Source organism: Elaeis guineensis, chromosome 2 (assembly GCF_000442705.2).
Source record: "Elaeis guineensis isolate ETL-2024a chromosome 2, EG11, whole genome shotgun sequence".
Taxonomy (NCBI): Eukaryota; Viridiplantae; Streptophyta; class Magnoliopsida; order Arecales; family Arecaceae; genus Elaeis; species Elaeis guineensis.
In genome coordinates this window covers 90153668-90178230 of record NC_025994.2, presented here as the reverse complement: position 1 = coordinate 90178230, position 24563 = coordinate 90153668, and the positions used below count along the sequence as shown (strand labels likewise).

The following is a 24563-nucleotide window of genomic DNA, read 5'->3' as shown; positions in this document are numbered from 1 at the left end:
TCTCCGATAGCGTCCCGGCGAAACACCAAACGGCTCCGTTTTCTCTGCCCCGTCGCGCGGGGTATGGGCTGTATCTTTCGCGCGCAAGAAAGATCGATCTTCTTTCGCCAATTAAACCGTTGGACCGCGCCCCGCACAGATCGTTAAGCAATCCGAATTCTTCATTCATCACATGCACAGACGTCGACGACTATTGAGCGATCCAACGGTGGTTTCGCGCGAAGGAAGGTGAATCCATCTTTCGCGCTAAATACGCACCCGAACCCCTTCGCGCGCGCCCCACTCCTCCGCGCCCTTTTCTTATCCTTACCTCTGGTATCTTCCATCCCTCTCGCTCGACCGCCGATCCCACCGAACCTCACGTGCACACGGGGCACGTCAAGGCGAGCGCCCCACCAATCATTCGCGATCACCACAAACCGGATTCCCGTCCTCCGCCTTCTGAAAGCCGTCCTTCCCAGTCGTTATTGTTCTCTTCTTCGCTCTAGTTTGCTTTTCCCCCGCTTTTTAATCCTATTCGCTGTCGCTTCCCATCTCGCAAGAGAAAGGCAGGCAGAAGGAAAGGAAGGAAGACAGACACCCTTAAAAGAACGCCAGCTCGCGTTGGAGAAATGCGCCAAGATGGCTTCTATCACGGCCTCGCGTCCCTCCGCCTTTCTTCCCTCTCGCCTCTCTCGTCCTAGCCTCCCTCCCCTCCCTCTCCTCGCCCTCCGGCAAGCCCCCCAAGAATCCCCTTCTCTCTCACTCGTCCAATCAAAGAACGCCGGCCTAGGGCTTGCCAATCGATGGCGGCGAACGCGGTTGAGGGGGCCGAGGAAGAGGAAGGCGAAGGGGGAGGACGCGTCCGGGCCGGAGGGGAAGTGGGTTCTCGAGGAGGAGGTATACAATTTCATGGAGACGTCCGAGAATCCGGGCTTCTTTCCGACCAGGGAGCAGCTGATCGCGGCCGGGAGGAAGGATCTGGCGGACGCTATCGCCGCCGAGGGCGGATGGCTTGCCTACGGGTGGAATCTGGAGGATGAGAGCGGTGATGGGGACAATCTTGATTCGTTGAAGAGTCTTGATTCTTCGAATAAGGAGTCCCTCCAAGAAGATGAAAGAATGTCTCAGCAGCGGTTTTCTTCCGAGGTGAATGATGGTAGGCTTCCGGGTTCGAAGGATTCTTCCACGGCTTCTTCTTCTGGGAGATCGATGTGAGAGATGCTCGCCTTGATGTTACTGTCTGGTTCGATTCTTGGTCGCTTTTCTTTGCTTTTGATGGATTGTGTTGTTTAATCTTTGAAGGGAAACGGAGGGTGGGGAGGATGGTGGGATTGAGGGAATATTGAGCAGGCTGGAGGTAGAGAGGAGCTTGGCGTTTGGCATGGGCTCCAGCAAGAAAGGAGTGAATGGTCGAGGTTCGTTTGGTCCAGGAGATACGAGTGAGTTGATGTTTCTTGGATTCTTATCAGTTTTTGGTAATTGGGTTATGTGATAGAAGAGTTTCTTTTTATATTTGCCAGCTTCTCTGTGCTTTCCTTTCTTTCTTTTAAAGTTCCAACAATATAAAAAGAATTCCATACTGACGCCAAAGAAGATGAATACTTATTCACCCTTTCTCGATTTCCAAGACTCTTGGGAGTTTAGTATATTTACATAATTAGCTTTTCTGGCAAACGTAAAAGCTATAAAGGAAATCTTCACTCAAAAGGGGAAAAACAAGGAAAAAGAAGGTGGTAAATCGTTAGAACACAATACCAGATGGTAACACCTAGATAGTGTTCTTAAATATTTTTTTTTTTGACTCTTTTGTTGTTTAATTTCTTGTGATATATATGTTCATTAGAATATTTTCTCTATGTACATGCTTCTTGTGTTGGTCTATAAGTAGCATGCACCACATTTTAAGCCACCTTAGCGTGCCAAAAAATTTCTGTATTTGATGATGCACCATCATAGAGAGCGGGTTCATCATTCTGACCATGTATACACTTATCACGGCTACATGAACACCAGTATATGTAGCATACCTCTTACAAATTAAGACTCTGGATTTCATGATGTTGAACACTTGGTGGGCATCCCTCCAGGTCAGTTCTTCCTTCACATTAAAGATGCCAAGCACGAGCTTCAGTAAGGTTTTGTTGAATTTAATCCAAGTTGTTCTACATAATTTGAGTATATCCATACAAACTCACTTACAGTCAGAGTATAGTACAGATGGTTTCCCATGATGATTAATTGAAACTTGCCATGCTGGAGTACTATTTATTTACCAACAACCTTCATCTAAATGTCTCATTTGTGAGCATGTTGATGGTATTAAATATAATGATAGATTACTGGCGTCCATAGGAGGAATATGACTTCATGAGTTGTGGGCTAGTGTAGCAAGGTTCTTAGTTCAAGAAAAAATCTGTTAAATAGCAAGAAAGGCACATTAGGCCTAACAAAACTGATTTTAATGTACATCTCTTTTCTGTTAAGATATAATGATGGGAATGCCAAAATAAAGTTGATATGGTTTATGTTCTTGAAAAATTTTAGAGTTATGACACCCTTCCAATGACTCATCTTTCCTCCATAAGTAATGTTAGTCAAGCTACTTGAGGCCTGTAAATGCATTTGCAGCACTACACTGTATATGCAGGCCAGAGGATGCAGTGCTTTGATTAACATTCTAAGCATGCTATGGAAGTACATGCATCATAGGGGATGTTATATATCACATCTTTCATGGGTGAAGGATGGTGCTCGCACCTCGTTATGGTGATTGAAATTCATGCTTCATTGACAGCTAACTGTTTAAGACATTTATTATATTGTTGGCCAAGCTTGTATTTCAACTTAGCATGTCACATCTACTTGTGACAGCTGTTAAGCCTTCTATTCAAACACTAGATACCATAATCTTCATATAAAGAGGAAGATAAATAAACTTATAGGAGCTGACAAGTCTTCTCTTCAGTTTTTGGTGTGAAAAGAGCTGGTGGTTATAAAAACTGCTGTTCCAACTATCTATTCTGATGCTGATGGAAGCTTTTGCAAATTTCAGGCCTGTATTAGATGACTTATCTTGCCAAGGTGAAATACTTATGTAATCTTGGATGCCGTAATCTTGGATTCCCTTGCAAAATACATAAGGTTTCCATTGTGTACTCGGTGTAATACTTTTGTAATCTTGTAGAGACTATGTATCATGGTTTGTCATACTAATTGGTACCAATGCATCCCGACCATACCATATTGTACCAGTACCAAATTCATATGCGGTATGGGAGGCATACCAACATAGTAATGGAATGGCCCTGGTGTGGGGTTCAATACCGTGATGGTGAACATTGCTATGTATTTGATGCTGGTATTCATCATGAATTATCGAACAAAATGCACTAGTCCTTGGATCATGTCTATTATGCTTTAAAGGCTAGAAAACTTGATATTTAACATGTAAATGTCAAGCCTTAGAGGAAAACACAGAGAAGAAAAATGAAGGAGAAAAGAAAGGAAAGAAGAAAAGGAAGGGAAAAGTAGAGAGAACAAATGATTTGAGGGGAGAGAAAAGGAGAGTTTGATCCACTGTCTGATAGATTTCCTTTTATCTATAAACTATGGTGTTAGCCACTGAAGCCTAAACGGCAAAATTGCCCTTACTAGCAAGGGATGGTTATTGGTGGATGTAATTTCTGTGATTTTGGGTTCAAAATACAAAATGCCAGATACTGTAGGAAATGTAGGAACATAACTTAGGTCATAAGCACAGTACTTGTCGGTTTGACTGGTAAAACTGCAAAAATGTCCAAGAATAATGATGTGGGTTCAGTTTGGATTAGGTTAGGCATGATTGGTGCTAGATCAACCAAGATGTGGTCTATGATTTTGCCCAAAACAATCGATTTTGGATGGACCCCTCTTTAAGATGGACCCATCTTGTTGTTGGCTCTTGAAGGGCTTGGATGGAACCAGTAGATGCCTGATTTAAGTTGGCTTGGGGTTCAGTGTGGTTCCAATCCATTCTGACAACGAGATAATATGGTTCACTATATAAATTACCTTTCTTTCACTGCAGGAAACACTGCTGCCTATCTATTTTTTTTATTAATAAACAACTTAGAAATTAAAAATAAAACTTCCAACCATGTCAAAGTACATCATAATAGTGGCTAGTTTCTATAAATAAGTTTTGATAAGTTATGTAGAAATATTGAAAAAGAAATCATTTTAGAAGGTCCAGTTTTGATCCAAGTTTTCTGTTGGGTCCAAATGTAACTGAACCTTTTGGTTTTGGGCATTAGTCTACTTTGAGTTGGATTCTTTTTCTCTTCATCTATAATTTTCCTACGATACTAGAACTTAAATGTCTTTTGAGATTAAGACCCTGTTTGGGATTGCTGTTGGCAGTAGAGTTTTTGAAGCTTTTGTAAGTAGAGCTTTTGAGAAGTAGAACTTTTAGAAGTAGAATTTTTACAAAAAGCTATTTGCTATTTAGCAATCATATTGATAAAATACTTTAGAGAAAGCAAAACAGCTTCCTAATATTAGCCAAAAAGCACTTTTAGGAAAAGCTTCAAAATACAGCTTTTTCCAAGTAGACTTTTTCAGCTTTCTGACAAAACCAAAATAACTTCTCGATATTTTTACCAAACATCACTGTATCACTCTAAAGTGCTTTCTGAGAGCCAGAAAGTGCTTTCTGGCACTCTAAAAGCTTAGCCAAACAGAGCTTTAGGCCCAAATATGATGCGAGTTTCTTGTGCAACAGTTTTAATTTTGTTCCCTATCCAAGTCCTTTTGGGCTTATTTGAGCTGTGTATTGCCAACAGCAACTTTTACTTTCCACTTTCTTTCATATATTTGAATAAGTTCTGTGCTTTAGACTCTATTGTGGGATGGCCAGATAGACCATCTGGTTTCTTGAAGACAGCTTAACTTCCAATATATGTAGCTGTTCTCAAAACTAGTTGATAAGTTGATATGTTGTGATAGTGTTCATCAATTGATTACACTGGCAGTTCTCTTTCTTGTTCAATCTTCAGAATCTTATTTCTTTAACTGATATAGGGTGATGAACATGCAGTATCCTTTAGTCGTAAAAGGAAAGTTGGTGGGAGTGAGATGACCAGCATATCTGGTGGTGTTCATTCACAAAATGGAACATCAGCGGATGTTGATGGCATGAGAAGTTCAAAGCCTGATACATGGAGGTGTTGGAGCCTTCAGAGGGCAGGCAATCCTGCAATCAAATTTGAAGGTTACATACTATCTGATGAAGTTGTTGGGTTTTAATATTTTACAGCACTTCAGTTTGTATCATGTGTTCTATGCAGCTGCTGAAATTGTTCCCACTGGTGACATAAATATATTAGATCATGATCATTCAAATGAAGTTTCTACGGATAGCAAGATGCAACTAACAGATAGTGCAGCCAGAACTAGTACCGGAAGAAATGAATCACACACTGACCAAAGTCAGATACGTGTTCGCCTTCAGCACTTGGAGTCAGATCTCACTTCTGCACTTCACTTACTTAGGTCAAGGGCTAAGGAGAAGGTATCTGATTTGTTTCTACATTTCTTTAATTCTAGATGAGACTTCATAATATGGATTACAGTTTTTACTCTGTTAGTGCTTTTCATAGCTATTAATATGTGACACTATTAGATTTTTGCTTTAACTAAGTTATAAAAATGCAGTAAAGATGGATAACTGAGCAATGATGGGTATCGATTTTCTTAGGATTTATTCTAGATTCTATTCAAAAATTCTAACATATATTGCTATGGTTGTTTTGTGGCTCTTTTACCATCAAGACATCCTGCAAAGATTGTGAAAGTAAACAATTAACCATTAAGATATTTAGACTCCAGTGCTTTGAAAGCTGTAAATTTTTTATCTTTAGAGATCTACTTTTCTCCCATTTATACACATTAATTGTGTCTCTGATTCTGGGACCTTGAGATTCAAAAATAACTTTGGGACATTAACATATTATTATCTAACGGTGCCGGGGAGACGTATAAAATGACTACTAACATTTATACTCTCATACTAATACACTACTTGTATAAAATTTACTAAAAATGACTATTGTATTTTGGAATTAGGTCTGAGAGTGGGCTATAGTTCTGGTGCTAAAGTTTTGATTTTCATATTATATAGGTCCTTTTTGCTTATTGTTGTGCTCCTTTTCCCATTCATTTGTAACTTTCACATGATCCTTCTATAAGTAATCATTTAGCAGATATTCTGATATTTTTACATGTTTTCTCTGTTTGTTTAAAACTCTCTTTCTAAACTGAAACATACATACATGCACACACACACGCACATGTACGCATGCGTGCGCGCGCGCACACACAATTCTGATAATTGTGAATAACAATTCTAAGTCTAGATGATAAAGCATCATGATGAAGTTAGATGTACAATTCTGATAATTGTGAATAACAATTCTAAGTCTAGATGATAAAGCATCATGATGAAGTTAGATGTTAGAATCATTTGAAAGGGGCTTCGATTATGAAATAAATGTCTATTCGACTTTCTTGATGCTAGGTGAGTTCCTTAAAAGCGATATTTTTTGACTCAAGTATGTTGATAATGATCATAAGTTATTCATCCCATATAATGGATAAACAAATTTAATTGTTGCCAAAATGGGTAAATAAAAGGGTTGTTAGATTGTTTCTTATTAGTGTTTCACCAGAAGTTAAGCTAAGTTTGGTGACAAATGTGTAACACGATTTGGATGTTCTTGTGAACAAGAGCATGCGATGTCACCTGGTTGCAATGATAAGAAATTGGGTGTCCTCAGGTATGGTAAGGGTGGATAAGATATCTAATTGAAGAAATCTTCAATGGGCTCTTGGATGTCAGATCCTTAATAAGGTATGATATGAGCTAATAAATACAAAATAAAGAGAGTTTATATGATATGCTTATAAAAGACTGGATAGAGGGAATATTAAAAATCAGAAGTTGAGACTGGTGATGGTTAGAGTACCTGTATATGCGTTAATTACAATAGTGAAAATTGGGCAGGGAATGACTACTGGATATTGGGTTGGAACACCAGTTAATAAAGATCTGAAAGATTTAATTATTCTTGATTTTGGAAAGATTGAGCAATGAGCCACTAGCTATTTAGTTGGTATTGCAGCATGAGATATTTCATGTATCAGCACAGATCAAGAATAGAAGTTGCAGTTTTGACAGGGATGTTCCCCTTGATTTTAACTAAAAATTATCAATTTTGGGCTGCAACAATCAACGAGTTTAAATAGCTTCAAAAATTATTCAAAGAAATTGAGGACAAGAATATTTGAAGAGAAGTTGAAACATAGAAGTTTCAAGCAACGACACTTAACTGACATTTCTAATTCAGGTCTTTTAGCGTCACCTCTGATTTCTGACTACTTAATTTCCATTCTTTCTTTGTTGTAACGATTGAGAACATGACAAATGTAAATCACATGGTATTGAATTCCATTATTATTCTTCTTAAATGATCTGTTAAATATTTACTTATAGCCCATCAAATTAATGAATAACAGTGCTCTATCAAAATTATAATGTGGATCGTCATTAAACAACGAGCAATACTTTAGGTCCTGGTGGAATAGGACAGTATTGTCAGTATTGGTACTGTTGGTGCAAAAATCCACCGGCATCGGAGAAGCTGGAGTCGAGGGAGTCGCGGTCGCCGCCGGGACCTGCAAAAAAAGTCTAAACCGAAGTTGGGGGTGCTCCGGCAAGACCCTTCGACGCTCAAGTCAGTTTTCTGCCTCAACAAGAATGGAGTGCTCGAACGAAAATTTTAGCAGAGTTTTGAGATAGAAATTAGAGCTTAGAGAATAACGTATCTGGGGGTTCCCTTTTTATAGGCGGAGAGCGTAACAGATTGACAGCGACGTCTGTAACCGCCTGGTGGTGGGCCGTTCGGGGCCATGAGGAGTTTGTTACGGAGAGTAATGAAGTGGCGTCGTGGCCATCGCCGTGGCCTGCCACGTGGAGCCTGTTGTGGAGAGTGGACTGATGTTCGTTGTCGTGACTTGCCAGAGCATGATGGAGCCGCGTGGGATCCGTCATAGGAAGTGGAGCAGAGTTGCGGCCATTACTGTGGCCTGCCAGGAAGTCCAGGCCTGTCGGCCGAAGCTCGGTTGGGATGTCTGGTGGAGAGGGGTAGCTCTCCGTCTGAGAGGAGCTCGGATGTTGCTGGCGAGCTTTCTACCGTTGGGTGCCTCGGGCGCTAGCACTGCAGGCGAAGATCATCTGTTGTAGAAGCTCGGTCAGGAGCTTTCTGTGGACGAAGTTCAGTTTCACGCAGAATCCGGCAGAAGGTCGACCGGCAGCGGATGTCGGATGGCGCTGGAGAGGTTCACCCGTTGTAGGGGTTCGGCTGCTGGAGCTCGTGCGTCGTAGGAGTTCGTCCAGAATCTGTCCGCTACATAAGTTCGGTTGGAGTCTGGTTCCCATAGAAGTCTGGATGGGGATCGTTTGTTGAGGAAGCTCGATCGAAGCCTGTCTGCAATAGAAGTTCGAAAGGAATTCATTCACAAGGGAAGCTCGGGTGGAGGCTTACAGTAAAAATCCGACGCGGACCGCTCGTAGTAGAAATTTGAAGTAGACCGCTTGTAGTAGTAGCTCGGAGTAGATCGCTTGTAGCAGAAGCTCGGAGTAGATCGCTTGTAGCAGAAGTTCGGAGTAGATCGCTTGTGGTGGGGGCTCGGAGTCCGGCCCTTGTAAGAATTCGGATGAGGTCTATCTGTAATGGGAGCTCAGGGCTGAAGTCCGGCTCCCGTAGGAGCTCGGACGAAGTCTACCTACAGTAGGAGTTCGGGGAAGAAGTCCGGCTCCCGTAGGAGTCCGGATGAAATCCAGAAGGCGGTCGACCGTCGTAGAAACTTGGATGGAGTCCGTCCGAATCCTGTTGGAAAAGATCTGGAAGAGGTCCGGAGAACGGTTGACCCTTGTAGGAGGTCAGCCGATAGTTGAATCCAGAGAGCACTTGAGGCAGTCTGATAGACGACCGAAGAAGCTTATCGCTGGAGAAGTCCGGGAGATGCGGCAGGAGTTCGTCCGTCGGGGGAATCCGGTCGACATTTATGGAAAAAGCTGGGGGAGTTTATCCGTCGGCAGAACTTGGGAACATTGCGGAAGCTCGGCCGTCGAAGAGGTTCGGATAGATGTCGCCCAAAGTCGGACGTCGGAAGAACCCCGGGAGGGTCACTCCTGAAGCGAACTTCGGCTGGGGGGGTATTTTATACCCAACACCAGTCCCCCTACTTCCGAGTTCTAGTTTCGAATGAAGGAAGTATAGAGAAATTTTCACAGCCGAAGTTGCTCCCTTGAATTCTGCGCGCGATCGCCCCCAGATATCCGGGCATTTAATGCGCGCGTGCCGGAGTCTTTTCAAATCTGGGCGACCCGAAGAGACTTTTCGGAATTCCCGCTGGAGCGTTGCCCCAGGTACGGCGCAATAATGGCCTTGCCAGCTGTCAGCCTCTTTTAACCGCCTGCTGTGACAAGTGGGACACGTGGCGAACATAGGTCGGCCTGAGGAGATCCGCAATCATTATAACGCCGGATCCCATGGTCTATTTAAACCCGTCCTTCCTCCAGGAGTTTCATTCTGCCTGAAAGTCCTGTTGGTGCCCGTCTTCTTTTTGAGAGCTCCGACCTTCTTCGGCGTCCGTCTTGGCCCTAGGTGTTCTTTGAGTCATCCCTATCCCTGCAGCTTAGGTTAGTTTCAGAACTTTCGTTCCTTCTCTCGTCATTTAGGTGTTCTTTCTTCATTTTTCTTCTGCCGCATTCCACCTGTTTGGTTCCCCACGAACCTTTCGTCTCTTATTCCTTCCGATTTTTCTGAGATTTTTAGAGTTTTTGCTTGAAATGTCTTCTAGCACCTCCGCCTCTAGCGGTTCCAGGAGTTCGTCTGTCTCAGTCCCTCAGAACCCTCACACTGTAGATGAACCCATATCTAGGGTTGGGCCTCGTCCGGTCTTTGCGCCGGACTCCATTCCCTGTTCTCTGACTCCGGACGAACTTCTACTGATAAGGGTTCAGTATGGAGTTCCTTCGGAGTACGAACTGGAGCTTCCTGGTCCCGCCGACCGGGCTAGCACCCCCCACCTGGCCGTTTCTGTTTGTACCAGGAGGCCTTCCGTGCTGGACTCCGGCTCCCGTCCTTCATCGTTGCTCTTTTTCGTTTTCTAGACATTTTTTTAGCTTCAGTCGTGCCGAACTCCTTCAGGTTTTTTATAGGGTTCCTCTCCCTTTGCCACGTAGTCGAAGTTCAGCCATCCTTTTCTTTGTTTAGGTATTTTTATACCTTCAAGCGCCACCCCTCGGCAAAGGACTGGTGGTACTTCTCCCCCCAATTCGGCAAAAAGGGGTTGCTGAAAGGTGCTCCCTCTTCTATCTATAACTGGAAGGGGAAGTACCTCTACGTCCAATGTCCGAATTTAAAGCTGGGATTGCCCCCTTGGGGCTCCCTAAGGGATTCCATCCGTCGGGCTCCCAGCTTGGGGGAGAACGACCTTCAAGCCGTCCGGAAACTTCTTAGTTATCTAACTCCTTCCCTTCCCAACCTTCTGAAGGAGCAATTTCTATTCAACATCGGCTTGAGGCCCCTGGATCCTGCGAGTATTCCATCTTTTCTTTTTTCTTTTCTTCTTCTCTTCTTTTTTTTTTCTTCTCTTTTCCCTTTTTTTTTTTTCTAACTGTGCGTCACCTCTTCCTTCTTTCACTCCGTTGTTGATCTCTTTTTTCTCTCTTCTTTTTTTTTTTTTTAGGAATGGACGCCGAAGCAGCACGGATGCTTGCCGGGGGCCTCAAGGTTCACAAAAGAAAAGGCGCTGCGGCCTCCGGATCGGCAAAGAAGGCCAGAACAGAGGAGACGAGCTCGGCCATGCCTGCCCAAGCGGCCCTCACTGTCGATGTTCCTTCAGATGTCGAGCCCCCAGTTTCTCGAGCCTCTTTGAGGAGTTCTCCCGCCGAGGTTTCCGCTTTGGGGGCCCACTCCGAGGAGGCGCCAGGGGTCGAAAGGGGGAGGAGAAAGAAGACGGTGGCCCGCAGGGTCAGCGGCCGCCGAGCTGCCATCGAAGAATCCCACGGCTCCGAGGAAGAGCCGGTGGAGAATCTCTTTAATGACAGGGACCTGATAAAGCGACTGGTCGACGGGTGCGTCCTGTCCGAAGTCGTCCAGAGGATCGTCCATGCCGATCCCGAATAGTGGGTATGGGACTCTCTGGAGTCCTTTCTCGAGGTAAGCCGATTCACTTTCTTTCTTCCCCTCGCTCCTTCATTCAATTGACTTCTCGGCTTTCATTCTGGCTTTCTGGTCGTCCTTACAGATCGGGCACCAGCTTCTCGCCAATATCGAGGCGATGAACAGGGCGAGGAGGGACGCTATCCAAGCGGAGGAAGGTCGTCGGGTCGAGGCCGCCCACCTCAAGGAAAAGGCTGCCGAGGTAGCCAACCTCCAAGAGGCACTTGAGAAAGAAAAGCAGGCCTCGGAGGAGATGGTGAGGAAGACGGAGGCCGAGGTCACAAATTTGGCGGAGCAGATTTCGGTTCTGATCTCGGAGGCCAGGGGCCAAGCGGTGGAGGAGTTCAAGGCCTCCGCTGAAATGAGGGACCTGAACGTCAAGTTCGGCCAAGATGCATTCATCAAAGGATTCGAGTTCTGCCAAGAGAAGATGGTCAAGAAATTTTTCGAGCTCGACTTCAGCTTCTTGGATGAGGCATCTGAAGATGAAGCCGGGCCCTCTCCTACTGCCGCTGCCACCGCAGCTCCCCTTCCAAGAACACCGGGCTCCCCAACTCCTGCTTCGGAGGTCTGAAACCTCTGACTTTGTATTTTTCTTTCACTGCAGGTTTTCTTTTTCCTTTTGTCTTTAAGAGACATTCAATCAATAAAATTGAGCTCCTCCTTATGGGGAACTTCCCTTCTCTTTTCTTTTTTCTTTCTGCAATGAGCTGCGTCTTGACGCTTTTGTCTCCCGATGGTAGTGTCCTGCCAAAGCACTTCCCTTGCCACAGGGAGTTCCGCTGAGGTCCACGATCCGACATCTGGAGAAGAAAGTCTGTCATTTAACAGAAAAATCGAGGAAGATGGAGGACGAACTTCGCCGGCTGAGGGAGAGCCACTCAGAGGCCACTGCGGAGGCCACCTACTTCCGGAACCTCCACGTGAAAGGGATCATGGATTACAGTCGGAGGAAGGCGAACTTCGAGAAGGAGCTCGAGGAACATAAGAAGCGCGCCAGCGACCGATCTTGGGCTCAGGCTTCCAAGATCAGCTCTCTTGGAGCGGAGCTGTTGGCTGCACGGGAGAAGATTGGCCAGCTGGAAGGAAGCTCGTCCTGGCTTTCGACTCGGGCCGACCACGATCGAGAATGGTTGAAGAAGTTCTCCGACCTTCAGCAACAGCTCCAGGATGCCGAGGTGAACTACAATGCATACCAGGCCGGCTGGTGCAAGCAGGTGGACGACTACAAGAGGAAGCTCAGGATGGCGACCGACGAGGTTGCCCGCCTTCAAAGGCAGTTATCTGAAGGAGCCCAGTTCGCCCCTGTTCGGGACCCCAACGAACTCCAATCCCTGAGAGGAACCATAGAAGAGCTATCCATCGCCCTTGGGGAGGGGAGGACCGAGCTGCAGTAGTTGAAGATCCAGCTGGTATACGAGCAGCAGGCGGTCAAAGACGCGGAGGCGGAGTCCGAGGTCCTGAAAAAAAGGCTCCGAGAGGCGGAGAACGAAAGCCAACGGTTTCATCGGAGGTATATGGAGATGCTAACGAGGGAGAAAGAATTGGAAGAAGAAGTCGAAAGCTTAAGGCACTCCCTGATGAGGGTCGAAGCCGAAAGTTCGAAGTCGGAAGAAGCCAGGCCCCCTTAGGGCTTTTTTTGCCTTCCGTCCCTCTATGTGTCCTCTTTTTTTGTTCTTGTCGTTTTTCTTTTTTTTTTTTTTTGGGCCTTCTAGGCTCTGTAACGTATACCTTGTTAATCAAAATGAAAAGGAGATTTTTGTTACCTTGTCCGCGCTTTGTGTTAAATTATCGCCCGCCGAACTTTTTTTATTATATTTTTTTGTCTCGTTCGATGTTGTCTGAAGGTTCCTGGTCATCGCCACGTTGGCTTGCTTTTCTTGTCATCTTTCTTTTTCGGCCTTAAGGACTTTGTAATGCATACTTAGCTAATGAAATGAAAAGAAAATTTTCCATTACCTCTTCTACTCATGTGTTAAGTTGTCGTTTGCCGAACTTCTTTCGGTTTTTATCTTGCTCGATATCGATGTCATTCGAAGGTACCCAATCGTTGTCGCATTAACCCGTCCCTTTTGTTTATGGCCGCAGATTTGTCCGGGGCCACTCGAGTTTGACGCTTCTTTTCGGAGTTCGAGCTCGGGGGTCCGAACTTCTCGTCGCCTTGAGGAAGCCATCTTATCCCAGGCCTGTGTTGAGAGCCCTCTTGGAGAATGAGGATTTTTGATAAGAATTCCCGTCCTCGCTGAGGCGGGGTCCCCTGTATCTTTGATGTAATTTGTTTTTCATTTGTCGCTGGTGTAGTTCGTCGCTTTCCTTTTTAACTTTGTCTTTTTTTTTCTTTTCCTTTTCTCGAGTGAGGGTTTTTCCTCTGCTCTTAGTGAGGTCACGGGAGCGCGGAGGGGCCGTCGAGAAGGTTCTCTTTTTTCTTATCAGATCTTGAATGACCGGATCTTAGTTGGCATCAGGACGAGGTTCTCCTCCTATCCCTGATGTAGTCGATTTCAGCTCAGATTAGGATGAGGTTTTCCTCCTGTTCCTAACAGGGCTGTGGGGGCACATATGGGCGTTGCAGGATCTCTCCTCCCATCCGGTCTAAAAGTAATCGGGCTTTCGACTTTGCTCATGTTAGGGCGAGGTTCTCCTCCTGTCCCTAACATGGCTGTGGGGGCACATATGGGCGTTGCAGGGCCTCTCCCCCCATCCGATCTAAGAAGAATCGGGCCTTCGACTTTGCTCATGTTAGGATGAGGTTCTCCTCCTGTCCCTAACAGGGCTGTGGGGGCACATAAGGGCGTTGTAGGACCTCTCCCCCCATCCGGTCTAAGGAGAATCGGGCCTTCGACTTTGCACATGTTAGGGCGAGGTTCTCCTCCTGTCCCTAACAGGGCTGTGGGGGCGCATAAGGGCGTTGTAGGGCCTCTCCCCCCATCCGGTCTAAGGAGAATCGGGCCTTCGACTTTGCTCATGTTAGGGCGAGATTCTCCTCCTGTCCCTAGCAGGGCTATGGGGGCACATAAGGGCCGTTATATGTGCCTCTCCCCCCGTCCGGTCTTAAAATAACCGGACTTTCAACTTTGCTCATATTAGGACAAGGTTCTCCTCATGTTCCTAACATGGCTTTGTTTTCATTATCTGAAGGGGTTATCCCCTGTCGTTACGAGTCCATGCCAAAAGGAAAAGATATGCAAATCTGAAAGGAATCTTGATTTAAAGCAAGGTCGTTAGTAATACATTTACAGATTTTTCAAATTCCATGGTCATAGAAGGTCTGCTCCCCGTCGAGGTCCTCCAGAGATGGAGTTGATGATCCCAATTGGAGGCCGATCTCTGGGCTGCTCTTCCCTCGGCGGCTCAGGTTGTGGCAGGGTCCTTGGCCGATCCTCTCTACCCTCAAGTCGGCATCGAATGAACCTGTCGAGCCGACCTCGTCTGATGAGCTCCTCGATCTCGTCTCGGAGTTGAATGCATTCCTCTGTGTCGTGGCCGTGGTCACGATGGTAGAGGCAGAACTTGTTAGGATTGCACTTTCCGGGATGTGTGCGCATCCTTTCTGGCCTTGGGAGCTGCTCTCTGATCTCCATCAGCACTTGGGTTTTCGATGCGTTGAGGGGGGCATAGCTGCGGAATCTTCCTGGGGGAGAGCCCCGCCGAACCCTGCGGTCCGGGCTTCTCTGCTTGCGTGCTCGGGGAGGAGTCTGGGCGCGCTTGTGCTCGGGAGGAGTCCGAGAACGTGGCCGGGCTTCACTTAGCCCTCTTTCAACTGCGAGCTTGCTGGAGTCGCCCGCCTGCCGCTCCTTCGCGGCTTCCTCGTCCTTCAGCTTGAAGGCTTCCTCCGCTCGGGCATATCCTTCGGCCCGAGCCAGTAGTTCAGCAAAGTCTCTGCGATACTTCTTTTCTAGGGAGAAGAGGAGGTCATTCTTTTGAAGGCCGCTCTTTAACGCGGCCATTGCAACCGATTGGTCCAGGTTCCGGACCTCCAAAACGGCGGCGTTGAAGCGGTTGACGTAAGCTCGGATGGATTCTCCCTCCTTTTGCTTGATGTTGATGAGAGACTCTGAACCTCGCCGGGGATGCCGACTGCTGACGAAATGAGCCACGAACTGATGACTCATCTGGTCAAAGAAGAAGATTGTATCCGGCTTCAATGCTGAGTACCAATTTCTTGCTTCTCCCTTCAAGGTAGACGGGAAAGCTCGACACAACATGGCGTCTGGTGCACCATGGAGCAGCATCATGGTCCGGAAGGCCTCCAGGTGGTCGACCGGATCCGAGGTCCCGTCGTAGCTCTCGAATTGAGGGAGCTTGAAGTTCGACGGGATTGGTTCCTGCATGATCATTTGAGAGAAAGGTTGACCAGTGCAGATGTCCTTACCGTAAGCAGTGGGAGCGCGGCGGAGCTCTTCGATCCGCTGGTTCATCTCCTGGAATCTCTGATCCAGGAGGTCCTCTCAATTGCGGGCTTCGAGGGTTTTCTGGTGGAGCGGAGGTAGGGACTCTCCGGGGGTTGAATCATGATTGGACGGAGGATTCTCTGCCTTCTGTTTTTCTTTTCTGGGAAAGACAGGGCTGCTGGCCCATGTGGCCTGTCCAGTCGTCGGATTTTGGAACTCTGGCGACGCTCTTTCCAGCCGCACCGATGCCTACGGCTGCTGCTGCATGGCCTGCACTGCTTCGGTGAGGCCTCTGACCTGCTGAACCAACAGGTCAAACTGCTCCATGCCGACTGCCGTCACCGGAGGAGGAGCTTGGGAAATCGGAGATGAGGCCGGGGCTTGCGGAGCTCGCTGAGATCTGACCGCGGAGGCCGTTGACCGCCTGGTGGATGCCCTTCGGGGAGGCATCAGGTGGAGATCAGGTAGGCAATCGGAGGAGATGTCGGAGAAGATGACCGGAGGTGGTCCCGTTGAACGCTCCTTTAAGAACAAGGGTACTGTGAAGACACAGACCCTTCCTCTAGCGCCAATCCTGTTGGTGCAAAAATCCGCCGGCGTCGGAGAAACTGGAGTCGAGGGAGTCGCGGTCGCCGCCGGGACCTGCAAAGAAAGTCTAAACCGGAGTTGGGGGTGCTCCGGCAAGACCCTCCGACGCTCAAGTCAGTTCTCTGCCTCAACAAGAATGGAGTGCTCGAACGAAAATTTTAGCAGAGTTTTGAGATAGAAATTAGAGCTTAGAGAATAACGTATCTGGGGGTCCCCTTTTTATAGGCGGAGAGCGTAACAGATTGACAGCGACGTCTATAACCGTCTGGTGGTGGGCCGTTTGGGGCCATGAGGAGTTTGTTACGGAGAGTAGTGGAGTGGCGTCGTGGCCATCGCCGTGGCCTGCCACGTGGAGCCTGTTGTGGAGAGTGGAGTGATGTTCGTTGTTGTGACTTGCCAGAGCATGATGGAGCCGCGTGGGATCCGTCATAAGAAGTGGAGCAAAGTCGCGGCCATTACTGTGGCCTGCCAGGGAGTCCAGGCCTGTCGGCCGAAGCTCGATTGGGATGTCTGGTGGAGAGGGGTAGCTCTCCGTCTGAGAGGAGCTCGGATGTTGCTGGCGAGCTTTCTACCGTTGGGTGCCTCGGGCGCTAGCACTACAAGCGAAGGTCATCTGTTGTAGAAGCTCAGTCAGGAGCTTTCTGTGGACGAAGTTCAGTTTCATGTAGAATCCGACAGAAGGTCGACCGGCAGCGGATGTCGGATGGCGCTAGAGAGGTTCACCCGTTGTAGGGGTTCGGCTGCTGGAGCCCTTGCATCGTAGGAGTTCGTCCGGAATCTGTCCGCTACATAAGTTCGGTCGGAGTCTGGTTCCCGTAGAAGTTCGGATGGGGATCGTTTGTTGAGGAAGCTCGATCGAAGCATGCCTGCAATAGAAGTCCGGAAGGAATTCGTTCACAAGGGAAGCTCGGGTGGAGGCTTACAGTAGAAATCCGACGCGGACCGCTTGTAGTAGAAATTTGAAGTAGATCGCTTGTAGCAGAAGCTCGGAGTAGATCGCTTGTAGCAGAAGCTCGGAGTAGATCGCTTGTGGTGGGAGCTCGGAGTCCGGTCCTTGTAAGAATTCGGATGAGGTCTACCTGCAATAGAAGCTCAGGGCTGAAGTCCGGCTCCCGTAGGAGCTCGGACGAAGTCTACCTGCAGTAGGAGTTCGGGGAAGAAGTCCGGCTCCCGTAGGAGCCCGGATGAAACCCAGAAGGCGGACCATCCGGGCTCCTATGGGAGCCGGACTTCTTCTCCGAACTCCTACTGCAGGTAGACTTCGTCCGAGCTCTTACGGGAGCAGGACTTCAGCCCTGAGGAGCCCCCACCACAAGCGATCTACTCCGAGCTTTTGCTACAAGCGGTCTACTTTAAATTTCTACTACGAGCGGTCCGCGTCGAATTTCTACTATAAGCCTCCACTCGAGCTTCCCTTGTGAACGAATTCCTTCCGGACTTCTATTACAGGCAGGCTTTGGTCGAGCTTCCTCAACAAACGATCCCCATCCGGACTTCTACGGGAACCAGATTCCGACCGAACTTATGTAGCGGACAGATTCCGAACGAACTCCTACGACGCACGGGCTTCAGCAGCCGAACCCCTACAACGGGTAAACCTCTCCAGCGCCATCCGACATCCGCTGCCGGTCGACCTTCTGCCGGATTCTGCGTGAAACTGAACTTCGTCCACAGAAAGCTCCTGACCGAGCTTCTACAACAGATGACCTTCGCCTGCATTGCTAGTGCCCGAGGCACCCAACGGTAGAAAGCTCGCCAGCAACATCCGAGCTCCTCTCAAACGGAGAGCTATCCCTCTCCACCAGACATCCCAATCGAGCTTCGACCGACAGGTTTGGACTCCCTGGCAGGCCACAGTAATGGTCGCGACTCTGCTCCATTTCCTATGACGGATCCCACGCGGCTCCATCATTCTCTGACAAGTCACGACAACGAACATCACTTCACTCTCCACAACAGGCTCCACGTGGCAGGCCACGGCGATGGCCACGACGCCACTCCACTACTCTCCATAACAAACTCCTCATGGCCCCGAACGGCCCACCACCAGGCGGTTACAGACGTCGCTGTCAATCTGTTACGCTCTCCACCTATAAAAAGGGGACCTCCAGATACGTTATTCTCTAAGCTCTAATTTCTATCTCAAAACTCTGCTAAAATTTTCGTTCGAGCACTCCATTCTTGTTGAGGCAGAGAACTGACTTGAGCGTCGGAGGGTCTTGCCGGAGCATCCCCAACTCCGGTTTAGACTTTTTTTGCAGGTCCCGACGGCGACCGCGACTCCCTCGGCTCCAGCTTCTCCGACGCCGGCGGATTTTTGCACCAACAGGTACCATTCTGATAGGAAACTGGCTCCTGAAGAGCATTTGGGACACCAATGTATTAATGGTTTCAGATGTCCCAACCATCCCGCTTGCATTCCACACTTGGGATGCACCAGGCTGGTTGAGACAGACCAGGACCCCACTTGTTTCTTTATTTTTTTTCCTTTTTATTTTTTGTTGTTAGTGACGGTTTCAGTCTGTCTTGACCCTAGCATCCATCCAATTCCATAACTCCCAGGAGCAAATCAAGCCAAGACCTGATACCAATATTTAAACCCTTGAAAAACAAATATTTGAGATTTCTCATTTTAGACTCAAATATTTAATACATTTGTTCATCCACACCCTTATACATGATAATAAGAAAATCAAAAGTGGGGAAAAAAAATATTGCAAGAGGGTAGAGCCGTGTCATTATCTGCATGGTATAAATTGAAGCTTTAACTTGTCTTTATTTGGAGGTGAAACATCAATACCATATGCTTCCCTGCTATGCTCCTACACAGGGGCGGCTCAACATCTTTGGAGGCCTAAAGCTAAAAACGAAGACGGAACCAGGGAGAGGCCTTCTTCCAGACTCCGGCTTTCGAGAAATGAAGGCGGACCGGCGGGCCGCCGGCCCGGCGCACAACCGGGGCGGAGGGGGAGTGTCGAAAAACAAAAAAAATGAAGAAACTTACCGGTGGAGGCCGGGGGGGTGGACCGGGACGCCAGAGGCGGAGGCTGGATGCCTGGACCAGGACGCCGGAGGCGGGAGGCGGAGGCTGGACCGCGATGCCGGATGCGCGCAAGCGGGGGGCCTCCTGGAGGCGGGGGCCTAAGGCAAGGGCTTCGGTGGCCTTGCCCTTCAACCGCCCCTGCTCCTACATATGGCAATTCTTTCATATAACCACTGTAAAAATCCTATTTGCACAGCAAAATTACTCAGAAAGCACTTATAGAAGCTTCTTTTTCATGGCATTGCTATTTGTCATTAGTAGCAAATGCTTTCCTGTTATACTTTGTATCAAGTCTCATCATCATCTGTGTCCCAGACATAAAAGAAATAGAGGAATTAATGAAGGAGATGAAGATTCTGTAATGATAAAGTTGACCCTTCTTCATACAGGTTTCTTCATCAACTATTTCTGAACATCATCATGAATTGCATTTCCTACGTATATTAAAGTGGTATGGAAAAATATTGAAAATAACATTTATAGGTTGCACTCAGTAGGAATGCTTGACAAAAGAGGATTTATAAGCTGGCCCAAAATAGCTGGGACAAGGCTGGATAGTTATAATTCTGGCCTTGTCCTCTTCTCTTTTTTTTCGTGGTTTTCCTTTTTCCTTTCTTTTTTTTTTGGGGGGGGGGTGTTTGTTGTAGGGGAGGATGGATTAATTGAGAATCGGTACAATCTAAAGCAGCGGCAAGAAGCAAGTCATTCAACTGTCTAGGTGCATTAATCGGGAAGAAGTCAAAAGTGCCATGATAGCAACAAAATTGGCATATTTTCTTTTGGGCGGGTTGCCTTGCACCTAACATTGACGCCATAAGCATAAATAGCCTTCTTGTTTCTTCAGTGTTGCAAAAGGCATTTAAATATGTAATATATGTTTTTTTTTTTTTTGGGTACATATGCAATATATGTTATTATTAAGTTAATATGCGATGTGTTATATGTAAACTTAATCAAGCATGCAATAATTTTTTATCCCAAGTCAGAAGTGATGAATTTCTTAATGCAATAAGTAGACATGCTCTGTTACCTGCACTGAAGCTCTTCTTTTTCTCTGTCTTACTTATCCTAAACAAGACATGCAATGGATCCATTTGTCCAATGATGTGTTTCTTCAACAAATTAATGACTACTTAAATAAGAACAATCATTTTTCTGCTATTTCATGTGAGCAAATATCCAGCTGCATGTGTACATACTTATATCCATATGAATTTGGTTCTTTGAGATCCCTTTTGTACATGTTAAGTGTCTATTCGTATTCATAATTACTATTGATTATAATGATTGCAACTACAGTTTTTAATTAGTTTTGTAATATTTCAGGAACAACAAAGCTCAGTGGAGGAGCTACATCAACTTTCTGATGCTTGGGAATTTCAAGAGACTGAGATTATGAAAGCCCGAGATAAACTACGGTCAATCCGTGCCAAACTGGCAGTGCTTGAAGGCAAGATGGCGCTTGAGTTGATGTATGTAACATTTTCTACTTGGATCTCTTATCGTTCCTGAATTCTAGTTGAGAAGCATCTAATAATATTGTATCTTATAGAGAAGCACGGAACATAATGGAAGAGAAACAAAAAAGGCTTGATGCTGCTGAGAATGCTCTGAACCTTCTTCGTACAACCTGCATAGTTTGGCCAAACTCTGCCAAAGAGGTTCTGTTGGCTGGATCCTTTGATGGATGGACAAGTCAGGTTTGTTTTTCTTAAGTCTTTAAATGTTTATCTTATTTCATGATATTGAATGATTCCCTAATTAGCTGTTAGATGGGGGGATATTGTCTTGGTGCAAATTGCAAACTTTTATTTTTCTCTAATCAAATAATTCATGGCTTCCTGAGCTGTATGTAGTCCACCCCCTTGTTATGGAAACATTCTCAGAAATCTGACCAACTTTTGTCCCTAGCTATGCATAGGGTTCGAATGATTTGGGCCTGGACCAAGGAATATCTAAAATTTTTGCATCTTTAGCATGCATAAGTGCATAGAAAGGTAGGTATTTTCTTGAACTGTTCCAAGTGGTGCATATACTTGACCTAAGCTTATATGATACTCTTGTACAGCTAATACTAAAGCAATGTGGTGTCTTGCCTCCCTTAACATCATATCTAAAACATGCTTTCTAGGGGCCATTTGGATGCCAGAATAGATTATCCATGCTTAACATGCCCAGGCCAAACAGAGTTGAAAAATAGAAAGGGATAAATGAGCGCATGCGGAAGAGATTTTTGAAAATTTGTGAGGGCTGTAAACATACATAATGCGAGAAAATTAGGATAGTGTATTTGAATAAATAGGTGATTTTCCTCTTTAATTTTTAGGGACGATCTGTTCCACCATGCCCCCTTTCGGTTATGTGATTCCTTCATCTCTTGTCCTTTTCCATTCCTTCTTTTCCATCTATTTCCTACCAGCAATTAGGATGTCGCTGGATAAGTGGTTTTAGCATCCAAACAGGCCCTTGGTTTCTTGTGTAGGATCATGGCCGTCTTGTACCAAGATTGGGTCATGTTTGAATTTGTAACTGATCCAACACATTTTAGAAGCACTGCAAAACATCAAACAATATCTTTTTCTCAACGGTTACAATAGGCCATGTTATTGGTATTCCAACCATCCATATGATATGACTACCAATGCCATGTGAATCCCCTTTCATTCACTACCACAAAAGGATTCCCTCCTCTTGTAACATGATTCAGTCATGTTTGAATTTATTACTGATCCAACCCATTTTTGAAGCACTGCAAAACATCAAACAATATTTTTTTCTCAATGGTTACAATAGGCCATGTTATTGGTATTCCAACTATCCATATGACTACCAACACCATGTGAATCCCCTTTCATTCACTATCATAAAAATATTGCTCCCCATTCTTAACATCAGCACAGAATTCTGAAAGTCACCTAATTGGTCTCGCAGCGTTCAAGGCTTCCTTTCATCATTACTTGCTCATGTTGGTCCAGGGCATTTGTCTACTGGTGCCTAGTTAGATTTATCTCTTAATCCAATCCCATCTTATAACAGAAGATAAAGACACCTCTGCATATGAGGTTCTTATCATCAGATAAGTAAGGCCGTCTAGTCCCTCCTTGGTTGCTTGATTATGGTAGTCCTTGGCTCCCTCCCTCTGTGTGTGTGTGAACCGGAAGAGATAACAGTACATAGACAAAACCCCACTTTTACTAATCTGAATCATAGCTGGGCAAAACTACAGTTTAACGAATTGGTACATTTGGAGTTGTTAAGAACAGGTGGAAACCTCATATATTGCAACAGATAGGAACATTTCCCCATCCTTTTGTATACTTGCATTATGTCGAACATTTGTGTCAGTGTACATTTTTTTTGCCATTTTGCATGTCTATTCATTCCACTATTCATTTCTCTGGTACAGTTTCCTATTTAAAATTCAAGTATGCAATCCATAATTTACATTGTTTATGATATTTTGCAGAGGAGGATGGAACAATCAAGTTCAGGCTTCTTTTCTTTGCACCTCAAATTGTATCCTGGCCGGTATGAGGTAAGAAGCGATCCATTTCTTACTAGATTGTTAACTTGTCACCTGGTTTCCAGATAGTCTTCTCATAATGGTACAGGTCAAGTTCATTGTTGATGGTGTTTGGAAAATTGACCCACTGCGCCCCATTGTGCACAATTACGGTCATGAGAACAACCTCCTTATCATCCCTTGACTGCTGTATACATGCCAGGAATGAAATTTGGTGGCCTGTTGTGCAGAGACAAACTAGTCAATCCAATTTTTTCAATTCATTTTTAATAATCCATAATCAAGAATTTAAGATGTGGGAATGTTAACTCCTTTTTGGTGAAGTAAATTTTTCTTCACGTTCTTAAATGGAGAATATCTTCATTGTAGGCCTTCACGCCCTACTCATTGTCTACTTCTTGTACTAAAAATCTTGGAGGCCTTTGGACTTGCTTGTGTACTACTGAATGAACTAAATCCCCATCCATCTACTAGTCTTCTTAAAGCCTCAGCGGGCACCACTATTCCAGGTCCCACAGCTGATCGCTCTTTTGACCAAAGATGCTTTGCCTTGCATTTGTCATCGAATCAGAGGATCGATGTCAAGATTATAGCAGTTTGTAAACTGTTGTCAAATTTTCGACATACTTAGATCCTTTTTTTCAAAAAAAAAAAATGGAGCTTTTTTTCCTTACAATTGACTCCTTATAAACAAGATTTGACCTCCAAGCGGGGCAGATTTCAAGGAGTGGGGAAGACATGATATGTCTAGGTTGATTTGGGTGTTGAAACGATGTTATATAGGATATGGTGTGTGCATGGCACGGGTGGGAAAAATTGTTGGAAGTTTTCTCAAGCTCACCCGCAATCTGTATTTTTGGTAAAAAATGACAAAAAGGTGATCAACGTATCAAATTTAAAGCTGGACAACATGATGATGATAGGAAATTTGGTAGAACTCGTGTATAAACATTTAATCACATGATTGGTGCCATTGAAGTGTAAAAAGAAAGAGGCAATTAATAGGGCTGCGGAAAAAATTAGTGAAATTGAAATTTGCTCCAAGGTAAAAACTCTCAAAGTTATGAGAAATAAATTAAAATAAATGAATCGTTTTTTCTCTTTTTGGGGTGTTCGTTGTTGAGGAATCTAAGAAAATCTTTATTTATCTGGCGCTATAGAAATTTATCGCTGGTTTCCAATCAGGTTGATTTTGTTGTTGAACTTTAGTTCTTCCTATATTCCAGGCGGAAAAAAATAAACAACATAGGCCGCATGCATAATTTTAAATTACATAATGTTGATATGGCGAGCAAAAGTGGGGCAGATTCCAATTAACAGATTTTAATAGCACCAGAGACTTAGAGGTTTTATTTTCCTTTAAATTTTAGGCGCCTATAAAATTTTCGAAACAGAAAAACCTTTTACCCTAGCATTATGATATTGTCAAATAAAATAAATAGGCATGTCACACTTCCGATCAAAGATCGTGAATCAGAAGTCATGACAATCGCTGCATATTTATGGGGTATATTCTCCATAAGCATGAAAGATATCTCATCATAATATCAAATGTATCACAATGGAGATAATTTAAATACTAAAAGTTAAAATTTAATTAACGAATCTAATTAATAAATAAAATTTAAAAATTTTATATCTATTAAATTTCAAATAATAATTTTATAAAATATAATAATAAATTTAAATCTAAATTATGTTGATACTGTTAATCTCGCTTCTAATCACACTCTCAAAACAGTATCCGCATATGTAACTAAACATCTAAA

The 24563-nt window shown here is 45.2% G+C and overlaps 1 protein-coding gene across 1 annotated transcript; it reads left to right on the top strand.

Moving 5' to 3' along the window:
* Positions 1–323: 323 nt before the first annotated feature.
* On the top strand, positions 324–23264 carry LOC105053977 (protein FLOURY ENDOSPERM 6, chloroplastic). The gene is made up of 8 exons (XM_010935337.4): positions 324–1193; positions 1285–1421; positions 5057–5230; positions 5307–5530; positions 20598–20743; positions 20824–20971; positions 22738–22806; positions 22883–23264. The coding sequence occupies exons 1-8, from the start codon at positions 622–624 to the stop codon at positions 22976–22978; spliced, it is 1566 nt and encodes a 521-aa protein (XP_010933639.1). The 5' UTR covers positions 324–621; the 3' UTR covers positions 22979–23264.
* Positions 23265–24563: the final 1299 nt, after the last annotated feature.